The 14,455-nt window shown below is 40.7% G+C and overlaps 1 protein-coding gene across 1 annotated transcript in view; it reads left to right on the top strand.

Annotated features, from left to right (window-relative positions):
• The window catches only part of MEP1B (meprin A subunit beta), a 41,012-nt gene extending 32,876 nt beyond the window's left edge, over window positions 1-8,136 (top strand). The window contains exons 11-15 of the mRNA XM_065398309.1: window positions 2,242-2,703; window positions 3,695-3,874; window positions 4,504-4,654; window positions 6,834-7,038; window positions 8,056-8,136. Of these exons, the coding sequence (XP_065254381.1) occupies window positions 2,242-2,703; window positions 3,695-3,874; window positions 4,504-4,654; window positions 6,834-7,038; window positions 8,056-8,136 (1,079 nt within the window). The remainder of the gene's footprint in view (window positions 1-2,241; window positions 2,704-3,694; window positions 3,875-4,503; window positions 4,655-6,833; window positions 7,039-8,055) is intronic.
• The last annotated feature ends 6,319 nt before the right edge of the window (window positions 8,137-14,455 follow it).

Below are 14,455 nucleotides of genomic sequence, written 5' to 3'. Positions count from 1 at the left end.
AGAAAAGGTAAATGCATAATAATTATACATAGACTACCCAGTTATCCATATGCTTACTCTTTTAGACTGAAGAATGATAAATACTAAATAATAATAAATAGACTTGTTCCCCTTTACAACTAAGGCTTGTTCTACACTTAAAAGTTAGTCAATATAGATGTGTTGACCAAGGGTGTGAAAAACACCACACATCCATGGACATAGCTATGCCGATCTAACCGCCCCCTTCCCCCCAGTGTAGATGCAGCTATGTTGAGGAAAGAATAGTAGCTATCAATCATTTAGGGAGGCGGTATTCCCACACTAACAGAAAAAACCTGTCAATGCAGGCTGTGACTACAGGGTTATGCCAGCATAGTTATGCTGACATGGTTATGTGGGTATAGTCTGCATAGTGTAGACATAGCCTACATCTAATTGGACCTGTTTGCTTGCAAGGTCTTCCCTGTAGCAAATATCAAGTCCTCTACGCCTTTTTTTCCTGCGTGCTTGATTGCCTCATGAACCTCACCTGCTAGTTGCTCTCGTGCTCTTGGCATCCCTATACAGTGTCAGATTCCTCTCATACAAACAGGTATCAGGGCTTCTCAGGGCCTGTATAGACCTCAAGTTAATTTAAAGGGAACCCCTAACTCTCACTAAACCTATCCTGACAGAAAGTTTACTCTCTATATATTTCAGCCTACTTCTTGAAATCTGTCTCATGGATATTTGGTTGCAGTACAGGGTGGATAAGTCAATGGATTTAAAAAAAAATATTTAAATCAGATTTTTTAAAAAATGTATATTAAGTACAGGATTTTTTTTAAAAACAAAGCTATTTAAAATTAAATTTGAAATTGAAAACCTATGTTAAGGCCTAAATTTATTATCTATTAATCATTTAAACTAAATACACACAAACAAAAAAACAACCTTTAAGCAGTACACATTTGCTGCCAAGTTTTAAAGGAAGTCAAACCACTGAATTGGTGGAAGTCACTGGCTAAGCACCTGGAACCAGTTTGTTGACATGCTAAACCAGAGTTTGATAGCAGTAGTCTCTTCTGCAGCTGCAGAGAATATTTTCTGCATTTCAGTTTATTCAACTGGTGCAGTTCAATGATTAATTAATTCAAAGTTAAGAAAGCAGTTGGCAACCAAGAAAACAGGTGTGAGAGGATGAGATCTGCTAGTTCGAAAATCCTGGAGAACATGGGGATAGGAAATAATCCATTCTATTCACTAAATACAGATAATATTTCCTTTGCTTAATAAATCAGGTAGTTTTCAATACTTAATGTGTGATAAACTTTTTTTCCTTATGCATCTAGAATATTTAAGGTACACACAGCTATTTTTTATTTAATACAAAAATTAAAATGCTGCTCTTGTGCATTTTAATTGATTTGAATTTCCATACAAATAGAGCTTGACACAAATCACAAGTAAAAATTAATCTAGTAAACAAGAAATGCATCATTCACCATTTTCTAATATAAAAATGTAAAAATTAAGAATCTGACTATGTATAAATTAAGCTATATAACTGCTTAAATAAATATGTACAGCGTATTCTCCTGGTTAGGAAAAAGAAGCACCAAATTTAGTGCAAAAGTTATATTTAGTTGCAAATCAACATGTTTTAATGGTTACCAACCAATGAGAATCAGTCTTTCTTTAGGAAAATAACTAAATGGTACAAAGGCAAAACAAAAATAAAATGTATTTAAATCAAGGTTTCTTGCTTGCTGATCTACATCATGATTAAAATCGGTAATTTAAATAGATCTGATTTAAAATAAATCCATCCTTTTCTGTTCTTGAGATATGCAGCTGTTTATGTGCATGGGCTGTGTTTTGGTGGTGGTAGAGGTGGATTGTTTTGTTTAGGAGAGGTTTGTTACAGAGATACTAGGTAGTATTTTGTGCATGTCCAGTTATCACATTTGGATTAACTCACTGCCAAATTCTTTGGAAAATATATAATCAAGAAAAAGAAATGTCTAAGAACAATAACTTTTTCCCACTATTAAATTCAGTAAATATTATGCATGTTAAAGAACTAAACATACGTTAGAAAATTAGAAGGGAAAAGAATGTGCTCCTGCACGCATATTTAAATTTCATGATAAGCAGCGTTTATAAGAGAGATATTGACACAACCTCAACTCTAGTGGAATTAATACATTTTTGTGTAATGTCGTAACAGGTCCTGAATACTGTACAGCATTTGACTGCTTTGTTTGCCATCTTTTTCAGGTTCACCTCTGGATTATTGGCAGCTTTACCATGTTCCTTTGAAGGCCACAAGGAAATTCAGGATTGTATTTGAAGGCGTAAAAGGAAATGGTTCATCAAATGGAGGCCTCTCTATTGATGACATTAACCTTTCAGAAACACAGTGTCCCCATCATGTGTGGCATATACGAAATTTCACACATCTCCTCAATACAAGTCCTGCAGGGAGGAAAATATACAGTCCGCCTTTTTACTCTAGTAAAGGATATGCTTTTCAGGTTGGCTTGTATGTGAATGGTACCAGTGGCAACCCATTTAACTTAGCGATATATTTGCACTTAATCTCTGGAGTAAATGATGATCATCTGCAGTGGCCTTGTGAATGGCAACAAGCTACTATGATGCTGTTGGATCAAAATCCTGATATTCGTCAACGCATGTCAAATCAAAGAAGTGTAACAACAGATCTATCTGTATTAACAGGTTAGCTAAAAACTGATGACTACAATGTCTTGTTTATCCAACACATTGTCTTGCTTTTGTAAGAAAAGAACAAAAAGACAATGGGTCAAATTCTCTCCTGGTACAACTAGGTGCAGCTCCATTGTCTTCAATGGAGTTTCACCTATTTACATTAGTAGGGAATTTGGTGCAATGGAAGGAAGCCGTGACACAGGGGAATTGTGTGTCCCAGAGCAGGATAATAGGGTTGAGCAGGGGCCTTAGGTGGCATCCTTTATATTTATTCTTCAGGACACACACATTTTTTTTTCATGTTCTCTGTATGTATATCTATCTCCTCACTGTATGTTCCATTCTATGCATCTGATGAAGTTGGCTGTAGCCCACGAAAGCTTATGCTCAAATAAATTTGTTAGTCTCTAAGGTGCCACAAGTACTCCTGTTCTTTCTGCGGATACAGACTAACACGGCTGCTACTCTGAAACCTACCAGCAAATGCTTCACTTTGAGAACCACCAAACTAATGCATTTTAAAAACTAATCCGGTGTTATCAATTTTTCTTCCAACTTTATTCCAAAAAAAGATTCCACAACAGTTTTTTTGGATGACGCACAGAATAGGCCTCATGTTCCTCTGCTCCTATCGCAAGATAAAAATCTATTTAGCAAACCACCAGAAGACTTTCTTGATATAGCCTCCTGAGGGACACATCGCACTTGAGTTGATTCTCAGGCCCGGGAAGCATGGTGGGGAGAGAGACAGTAATTTATATAATCCTTCAGATGTCTTGCATCTGAAGAAGTGAGGTTCTTACCCACGAAAGCTTATGCTCCCAATACTTCTGTTAGTCTTAAAGGTGCCACAGGACCCTCTGTTGCTTTTTACAGATTCAGACTAACACGGCTACCCCTCTGATATATAATCCTACAACCAATATAACTCCTTAGCTGAGTTTTGAGTAACTTCCTGTTTAAATATTCAGGACACACACATTTTTTCCCCCCCTTGCAGATTCCTCATCTTATTTTTGGGACAGGCCAGACAAAGTAGGATCGCCTGCTAATTTCGCTAATGGGACTCAATTCATGAGAGGGCCAGGACGTGGAACTAGTGGATTTCTAACTCATGAAAGGCTTAGAAGCCTCAACTTCATCAAAGAAGATGGTGTTTACATTCTTTTAACAATGGAAGGTATGTAAGCATTGATGGTAGCTATATAAAGTTACTCTTTATAATGCAGTAAGCATGCAGTATGATGTTTTTAGTACTAGATAAGGCTGCATTCCTACAAACATATATGCACATGATTAATTTTATGCGTGAGTAGCCTGGCAATCAGCAGGCCTACTCATGTATTTAAAGTTAATCATGTGCTTGACTAAATGTATGGATAGCTATATTCACTGTATCTAGCTAGCTCATTACTAGGTTAAAAATCTAATTATACAATATGTGATGCTATTCCTATACAAAATTTCTTAGCTAGACCACTTCTGGTCTCTTGTCTGTTTCTGAATGTAAACTGTAAAACATGGCAGAGGAATTTCATGCTGCTGAAAGGTGAAAATACCAGTTATGTATTTATAACAGCTGAAAATTGCTTAGGATGTGTCACAGCCAGTGGATTATTGCTACTCACTTTTAGACTTCATCAGTAATGCAAACTTGTGTGTGTTACGTATTCTCATTTTCATGTAGGGAAATGTGTCCATTTGCAGAAAATCAGAGAGTTTCAAAAACAGGGTAATGGAAAAGTCTTACAGCTGGTCTATTAAAAAATAGTATGGCATGAAAACCTCGTGCTCTTTTTTTTCCTTTAGATATCTCACATCTGATATCAACTGAACCAAGCTTTGCAGTTGCCAACTCCAGTCCCACCACCAGTCCCACAACAGTACCAGTGACAGCAACTCCAAATTTCTGTGTAAATGGTGGTATCGCCATTGTCGTAGATGAAAAACCAGTGTGCAGGTAACTGACTTAATTCAATCCCAAGATTAATTTTATGATCAGAAAAAAAACATGTAGTAGAGTTTGTTATTCAAGAAAATAAACTAAACTTTTTACCCTCGGAGAAGACTGGCAGGTTTTAATACAGTGAATTTCCAACATCACAAATCCAGGTGACTAAATTTGTGACCAGATTGGGCAACACAGCTTTTCCCAGTCTCAGCCTTTTCCTATTTTAAAGTATTCTGTTTTAATTTATTTTAATTTATATTTATTTTTAATAGATTTGTTAATGTGTTGTCATAATTATTACCTCATCCTAATCTGAGAGTTAAATATTAATGGAGATGAAACAGAAGTTAAATGTAATCTCAAGGGAACTGATATTTTTGAAACAAGAAGTCAACATATGTCTTGTTACATGCATTCTGAACAGTTTCTTCAGAAATATCAGGTGGTCCTGATTATGGCTCTGAATTTCAAAAGTCTAACTGTTTGCCTTTGAAACTAAAGGGGACATGAAGCTTGATGACTAAACTAGGTTTTTGCCTTCAAGGACGTGAATAGCAGCATTTATGTAATTTATTACAGCTAAGCAAGGTGGATTCATTTATATATGCAATCTGATTGGTTAACATTGTTCCAGATCTCAGTATCATCATCCTTTCAGTTGGTTAGTAGTACAGCAATGTCATGCCAGAGCATGCACACCTTGGGACTTCTGTGAGGCAGAATTCTGAAGGTCAAATGCATCAAGCTTTTAATTTAAGCCCTGATCATGCAAAATCTCATTGAAGCCAATGCACTTCATGTAACCTCATAGTTTCTATGCAAGTGGATCCTTTTCTAGAACTGTGGCCATAATTTAATAGGGAGTTTAAAGGGGCCAGACAGCCACAAACGGCAGCCTACAGGGCTGCCAGGCTTATGGATTAGAAGGAAAGTGGCAGTTGTAAACTCAGTAGTATTATAAATTTACAGTAATATTTTTCAATAAAGACCTCAGGAGCACCTGCTCCATGTGCCAGAAATTATATCTCCTGGGGACAACAGCAGCCCTGGCTAAGGAGAAGGAAGTAGTTCTTTAGAACAGAAGGCAATTTCTACTTTTTGGTGGAATTTGTCCAGCTCTGTTTGAGTCTTACCAATTTCTTTTGGAGTTGCCCGAGCATAAGGAAAATCCCCAGGTGGCAGCCCTACACCAACATACCACCCAGCTACTGGGTGAGAAGGCCTGGCCAAGGAAAGGGGACATGACTGAAGCATCTTCAGTTGGGCCAACCACAGAATTAGGGTACTTTGCTTCCTTGGCCCCAGCTCCCGTGCCAAACACTACTTGGTCAGACCTGAGAATTTGGCCCATAGTTCCTGTCCTGATTGTCTTCCAGTTTAAAAATTGATAGATGAGATTAATTGATAATGAGGGAGAGAGGAAGAGGTGAGGGTGCAGAAGAAGAGGGTTGCTAGAACATGCTAATTGATTTCTTTTGAATTGTAAGGATAGCGTAAGGCATCTGGATGGTTCCACCAGGTGGGTTGGTTGAGCTGCTTTTGTTGATAACCCTCTGCTCCCATCCACACACTCTTTTGAAGTGATTGGCTGAAGGCAACAGAAGTGCAACAGAGAGGAGATGAGCATGGCAGGGGGGCAGAACTGCAGCAGGTCAGTACGATGAATTAACAGTAACACAGGCAAACCAAATAACAGCTCTGCTGGTAGTAGCACCAGTTTCCCGGAGTAGAAAATTAATTTTGTATTACCAGGAATGCCATCAGTTCAAGGGGGAAAAGCAGAGCTAAACAGCAGCCAGAGGGAAGAGAGGTCCATGGACACTGAATTCTCCTCATAGGTGGTGCCTTTTCAGTGTTGGGTTGTTTTTTTTTAATAGGGTCACATACAATCAAGACAACTGCTAAAGTAATCAGAATGATCAACCAGTCTTGCCTTTAGGCTTTCCCTAGAAGGCTGTCAACTAGAGTGGCTCCATTTGGAACAGGATAGCAAAGGGCAACAGCAGCAAGGTGGCAGCTCAAGTAGTGTGTATGTACCGATGGGAATACCCCATAGAGCAACTTTAATTCAGAGTTAGATTGCATCATGAAGGTTTAGTGTATACTAATAACGAACCTACAGTTTACAGAACTGTATCTTTCTTTAATTTTTGTTAGCTGTTGAATAGGTGTTGCTCTTATTTTATAGATGTCCAGCAGGTGATGACTGGTGGTATATGGGAGAAAAGTGTGAGAAGAGAGGCTCAACTAAAGAAAATATTATAATAGCTGTTTCTTCGACAATTGCTGTATTTGTCATTATGCTACTTGTCACTATTATAAGTATATGTTGCATGAGGAAGAAATACCACCAAAAAATGATAAACAACAAAGAAGCTTGGATTTTAGAAAACGTAAGTATTTGTCTTTTTAGTTAAAAGATTCGGGTATTTTCTAAACAAGGCTTTTTCGCAAAATAATTGTGTGCTGAATAGGTGATATAAAATGAACAGGAGCTGAACAAATGTCAGGGAAAAAAGAAGATGTCCAGGACACTCTGGCTTGATACTTAAAAAAGATAAAATAAAAAGCCTGTAACTTACTAAACAAGGTGGCAAGGTTTCAATCCATTTATCTGAAGTACTTCCTTTCCTTCACTCTAAATAGTATTATCTAAATCCGATCCCTGCATCTAATGCCAGTTGCTTATATACAGGGGCAGCTCTATGTTTTTTGCCGCCCCAAGCACAGCAGTCAGGCGGGCTTCGGTGGCATCCCTGTGGGCGGTCCGCGGTCACACGGATTTGGCGGCGTTTCTGCGGATGGTCTGCCGGTCCCGTGGCTTCGGCGTACTTGCCGCCGAATTGCTGCTGAAACCGCGGGACCGGCGGACCTCCCGCAGGCACGCCGCCGAAGGCTGCCTGACCGCCGCCCTTACAGCGACCGATATGCCGCCCCCCCGTGGCTTGCCACCCCAGGCACGTGCTGTTGCACTGGTGCCTGGAGCCGCCCTTGCTTATATAACCTGTATCAGTATGCCTACACACCCACAATGGTAAGCCTCCCAGTCTGTGTAGACAGACTCACGCTAGCACGCTGAAAAGAGCGGTATAGACAGCATTTTGAAGTTGTGGCTCAGACTTCACTGCCCAAGCTCTAGCTGAGGGAGTGGGTGGCTCCAGAGTCCAAGCTGCAATTTCAAAGCGCTGTCTATACAGCTATTTTTAGTGCGATAGTGCAAGCCTGAGTCTGTCAACCCAGGCTGGGCAGCTTGCTGCCGCAGGCTGCGTATGTACACGTGCGCGCACGCACACACACACACACACGCCGACTTTCTGTATTACACATCCAAACAACGTGTATACGGCTTCCCCAGAAGGTATAAACCATTCTATTATAAGAAAATGTTTTTCAGATATCCACTGTTAAAGTTTTTTGATTCCAACTCATCCCTGTGTAAAGTAGCAATTAAAGTTAACCTAAAAAGTGAAGGAAAACGCATTGAGTCGTGATGGGTGAAATCCTCACCACATTGAAGTTAATGGCGGTTTTGCCACTGACTCCATTGAAGCCAGGATTATATATTTTACACACACACACACACACACACACACACACACACACACACACACACCCTTTCTCTCGCTGTCTCTCGCTGTGTGTAAACCTGATTTCCAACTGGTAACTGTCCTCATCTTCTCTGTCCTCAGTCATTCCCAAACTTAAAACATCTGATCTGCTACTGCATTTTCTACTATTTTTATTAAATGCTCATCTTAAAACATCTGGGTTTCTGCACAGGAGGACAAGCATCTCTGTCCAACGGCCGCTCCTTTTGCAAATAAAAGGTTTTTGATATAATATGTTAAAATAATAAAATAATAAAAAAATAATTAACAATAAAGAAGAGAGCAGGTTAAAACTGTTTTAAAAACCAGAATCACTGAATCAGGTGGCCTTCACTGAATCTTGAATAAAACAGGGTCTCTGGCAGTCTTCTTGAGGGAGGGAGTTGTACATATGTAGTCTTAAACTGAGAAAACTCTTTATTCCAATCTGATTAAGATGAAACCTCAAAATACAGCAAGGATGAAGAACTGGCTAATCCCAGCATCCATAGCAAGGCACGGGAGTACCCTGTAAATGTAGAGAACAGCAATAATGCAGTACAAGTCTTCCAACAGCATACTGACAAAGATTCACTACCCCCTAAAATTTCTGTCTCTTACCTTGTCTTGATCTGCACTCAAATTACACTGTTCAATGTTGTTCCTGAAAATTGTTGTTTGTGTTTCTAGAGTCATTCAAGTTTTGGCATTTCCCTTAGTTATAAGATGCATTTTTTTCATTTAACAGAATGGACATCTGTGACATAAAATGAATGAAATCTGAGACATAAAAACCAATGACCAAGAGCTCAGTGTTTGAAGTCACCTGGATGCCTCAACCACACAATTATTTTACAGTTATTGTTCATCTTAGCCATCCTGCTAAAATCTGTTAAGAATGAAAAATTAAGCATCATCTTAGATAAAGTCTGTGTACTATGACAAGACCAATAAAGTGTCTGAAATTGGTAGGCCTAAGGCTTCTACTCATTGTACGTGGAAATGTGTCATTGTGTGAGATGTCTGACATGAAGAAGATCTGCAGAACAAAGACAGACTAGATTTTTTTAAATCTGTTTAAGTCTCACCAGGCAGCCTCAATTATCCATTTTACCAAGACGACAATGAGACACTGTTTTATTGTGCTGCTGGCACCTCAACTTGGCATACAAATCCAAGTAAATATATATGCTTACTAAGTGCTCCTGATGCCTTTTCATGAACTGATTCATGAGATGTTGCTGGCAGCTGCATATTTTTATTATACAAAACATTCAAAACAAGACTAGAATCAAAGACCTGAGTACATACAGTAGCTAAGCAATAAATGATAAATACAACATTATCTGACACCATGACTTGACTGTCTTTTTGCATCTTGTCCAAGAGATGCCACCAGGGCCGGCTCTAACTTTTTTGCTGCCCCAAGCAGCAAAAAAAAGCGCCGCCCCCTGAGCCCCCGCCCCCCCCGCCGAGCGCCACGCCCCGCGCTGCCCCCCCCCACCGAGCGCCGCGCCGCCGGAGCCCGCCCCCCCCCCACCAAGCGCCGCCGGAACACCCCCCCCAAGCGCCGTGCCCCGCGCCGCCCCCCCGCTGAGCACCGCGCCACCGGAACCCGCCCCCCCCGCCAAGCGCCGCCGGAGCGCCCCCCCGGCGGAATGCCGCGCCGCACCGCGCTCCCCCCGCCACCCCTTACCAGGTGCCGCCCCAAGCATGTGCTTGGGTGCCTGGTGCCTGGAGCCGGCCCTGGATGCCACACTTCCTCAGATTCGAAAGGTTGATTATTTCCACTCTTTATAGAGTGAACAAGCTGAGGAACAGGGATATATTGTGAGCAAGTTGCTCTGAATGCTTTCAGAAGAGCTGCTTTAACCTCTTTACATCTAGCAAAAGTGAGAACAGTTTTAAGGAAAAACGACAGACTTTTTAGAACACTCAAGTTCCAGAGTACTTGTTTCACAGAAAACACATCTCTAGCTATATTTCCAGACAGAGTGTTAATGATGGTGTGTATTAGGGCTTGGCTACACTGGCACTTTACAGCACTGCAACTTTCTCACTCAGGGGTATGAAAAAACACCCCCCTGAGCGCAGCAAGTTATAGCGCTGTAAAGCGCCAGTGTAAACAGTGCCCCACCATGGTAGTATCTGGGCACCTCACAATCTCAATGTATCCTCACAACCCCTTGAGGTAGGAAAGTATTATTATCTCCATTTTATAGATGTGAAACTGAGGCAAAGAGAGATGAACAGACTAAACCATGGTCACACAGGAAGACTTTGGTAGAAGAGGATTTGAACCTTGGTCTCCCCAGTTCCAGGCTAGCACTCCAGCTATTAGGACATCCTTCATCTCTGGGCCTAATCAGATTGAGCACTAGAAATTAATGATCTACTGGATTATGTAGATTTGGATGTACAGTGCCCAGAGGTGTAACTTACTACAAAGAATGTGCCAAGAGATTTTGCAGATCTGTAGGCAATTCACCAATACATATTTCACATTAATTTTAGATACCAAGTACTTGAAAAAAGTATTAACATAATAGCAAATACAACTTGTCCAAAAAAAAGACGAAAACTTTTGAAAACTGAAAAAATTTACTAAAAAACAGAACTTCCTGCCCTGAACAATTGAAAAATGAAAATTTCTACCCAAAAATCATAATCCAAAAATTTTAATTTCTTTAGATTTTTTGTGTGTGTAAAACAGTTACCATTTCCCCATCGGCTCTGTGATCAAGGCATTTCAACAACATTGTCTGAAAATGCAGCTAATATTTTTAAAGCATTTTTAGCCATTTTCTATTAGCCTTTGTTGGAGCTGAAGGCTACAGAGACCAGTCAGGCAAAACTAATAAGGGTGATTAGAGGCAATAAGCAGGGTGGATTAAAAATATATATCTGTATCTTACTGTATCTGACTTGAAATAACTTCCCTTGTCTGAGGTACCTCACTGATCAATTTGCATGTAAGTAATCAAAAATGCCCCAGCTCTTAAAATATGTAGACAGATTTGCCTGGATTTATGTAACAGCAGACACACAAAAAAGTCTTATGATTTTATATGTTTCAACTAGCTCTGGCTAAAAATATTTAAGAATGGAATGTTGTAAACAATCAGCCTTTCATAATTTTAAACAAACTACAAGACGTAGGACTTCAGATATAATATTTTTTTAAGCTAGAAGCTTATCCAATTTATTCTTAAGAGGCCTGTAAATAAAAGTGGCACCTGAACTCTAACATGACTAGCTCTATCATTAGAGCGAGAAAGCTTAAGGTATATAGTACTCCACTGACCAAGGCCCCAATTCAATCAAACACTTAATCATACACTAAGTGCCGCTGACTTCAAATAGCAATCGATGAAGACTGCATAAAATTAGGAGACTAAAGGTGCTTTTTTACGGGGAGGGATAACAATCAGAACACACCATTCAGAGCTCAACCAACTGTTGCAATACTATTTTTTTATACAAATAGGGTGGGGAATTAAAAACACATACCTGGGTTGGGTGATAAAGTGCTGCATTTGGGGAATGTCTTCACTGTCAACAGGAACTTGCCTTGGAGTTCTAATTTGATGGGATGAAGCTGAATTGCAATATGACCATTTCTAGTAAAATCAGTACTAAAGATATATCAAGATCCGGTCTTATATAGTCTTCTCAAAGACCTAACTCACGTTGTCTCAGAATGAAAATTTCCCTACAGAGGTTCTAGCACTGGGTCCATCACATTTAGTGAAACATTTTAACTTTTTAGATGAGCTAAAACAAATCTTGGAAGGAAGGAAGTGAACACATTTCAAGCTGTTAATTAATACTTTGGCAGTAAACACACATCAAGGTGTTACAGTTAATGTACAGATCAGGCTCTATATGAGTAAACCAGACATCCCACTCCGGCTCATGAGTTTCAAAAAGGAAGAAAACAACTGGGTATATTTTATTAAGATTATTACATACTTGGCTGGGTACATAGGTGCTGGAACTAGGGGTGCTGGAGTGCTGCAGTATCCCCTGGCTTGGAATGGTTTCCATTATATACTGGGTTTGCAGTTTGGTTCAATGGCTCTCAGCACCCTTACTGTACAAATTGTTCCAGCTCCCCTGGCTGGGTACGATCTTTACTGGTGAAAAAGTAGGAGTCCTGAAGTGCTTTCAGTTCATGACTTTTCTTATGTCTGGAGCTCTTCCTTCAAGAGAACATTAAAAAAAAAATTAACCTGCACCACAGAAGCTAGGGCTTTTTGTTGTTATTTGTTTTGGTTTTATCTGATGCCATATTGACTAAGCGCTTCTTGGCTTGACCCCTCATCCACGTTCCCTTCATGTACTTTTCTTTTTTTTCTGGTTCTCCAAGACCTTTAAGATAATTTAAAATTGTCTAGTCATTCCATCTAATTTCTAAACTAAAAGTTAATTGTATTAGAATACTACCGCTTCACCTTCTTGAAGGAAGCAACCTGGACCAACTCCAATGCCATTTCAGCATCTTGAAGGTCTGTTGTCCTGCTCATTGTGGCTTTTGCATGAGCAGCTGATACAGCCAGAGCACTGATTGGGATAACTGGCATTGTCTAAATGTAAGTAAACATATACAATTCAGATAGCTATTTTCTAGCACTATGTTTCAACCAAGCCCTTTCAGGGTGTACAGTTTAAGAGACTTGTACACTCATTCCAAGGGGACAATGTGCTGAAGCAAATTTCATTCTTGTGTGTGCAAAGCGAGAGATTAACATTCGGGATATGTCTACACTTGGAGTTGGAGGTGTGATCCCAGCTTGAGGAGACATACTAATGCCAGCTCACATCCAGCTAGTGTACTAAAAATAGCCAGGCACTCACAGTGGTGCAGGCAGAGGCTTGGGCTAGCCACACGAAGAACATATGCATGGGGTCCAGTCTTGACAGGTTTGTACTCTGGGCCGCTAGTCCCTCCCGCCATTGCCCATACTACTGCAGCTGCAATATTTTTTTAGCATGCTAGTTCGACGAGAGCTAGCACGAGTGTGTCTTCAGGAGCTGGGCCTCACACACCCAGCTCCAAATGTAGACATTCTCTTGGAGCCAAATTCAGGTCCATAGAAATTTTACCTGCTTACTCTAAAAGTCTCTGGGCAAAATTCAGCAGTTACATCAACAGGGGTGTAAGTGACCCAATTTTCTGAACATCCTACACACACTGTGTAAGGCAGGGATTGGCAACCTTTGGCACGTGGCCTGCCAGGATAAGCACCCTGGCGGGCTGGGCCAGTTTGTTTACCTGCCGCATCCACAGGTTCGGCTGATTGCGGCTCCCACTGGCTGCGGTTCGCCGCTCCAGGCCAATGGGGGCGGCGGGAAGCGGCGGCCAGTACGTCCCTCGGCCCGCGCCACTTCCCGCCGCCAAAGGTTGCCGATCCCTGGTGTAAGGAATAATTCTTCTTTGAGTAGTGTCCCTATGGGTGTGCCACTGTAGGTGTGCTTGTGTTCCTGCACTGCTGATTGGAGAACTTCAGTAACAGCATCCATTAGGCCCGCACGTGAGCTGTCTCTCCTCCTGCCCTGCCACAAGGCTAGCCAGCATGCACAGGCTAACCCCCCTCAGTTCTTTCTCAACCACCCTTGGCTGGAGATGGAGCTATTAGCAGTCCATTTGCGACCATTATTTTCATTAACATTTCTACAGTAAGTTATTCTCCCCAGTCTTTGTTGTAGTTTTCTTCTTTTACTTTCTTCCTGAACAAAAACAAACAAACAAACACCTTGCTTTCAGCTGCTCCTGGCTTGCTGTCTGATTCTTTGTGGGTTGCCCACTCACAACCCCCCACAATCCTTACCCAAACAATATTGAACAAAGCCTCTCCAGCCATTCAGTCCAAAGCTGCTGGGTGGGTTCACATACCCCTTTCGTCTTGTCTTAGGGAGGGACTTGTGATTAACTTATTCTTACAGTTATGTTAATTGAAGTGTATGTTCACACCCATCAATCTCAACAAGGTTTGTGACACATGCAGTCTCCAGTACTTTTCAGCATAACATGTAGTTATACAGATAGTAAGGTAGCTCATTTCACCATTTTACAAGAGAGGAAACCGAGTATAAGGTCACAATAAATCACTGTCAAATCTGAGATTATGTCACTGAACACAGTGCCTCGTGTTATGGAGCTGTCCGTTCTTCCTCATGAGCGGGGGGGTTGCTACTTGTTCAAACAGAGTCAGCTCAACTG

The sequence above is a fragment of the Emys orbicularis genome, chromosome 2, assembly GCF_028017835.1.
Source record: "Emys orbicularis isolate rEmyOrb1 chromosome 2, rEmyOrb1.hap1, whole genome shotgun sequence".
In the NCBI taxonomy this organism is placed as follows: Eukaryota; Metazoa; Chordata; order Testudines; family Emydidae; genus Emys; species Emys orbicularis.
The sequence above is the reverse complement of the archived record's forward strand: the minus strand, read 5'-3'. Positions and strand labels throughout refer to the sequence as shown.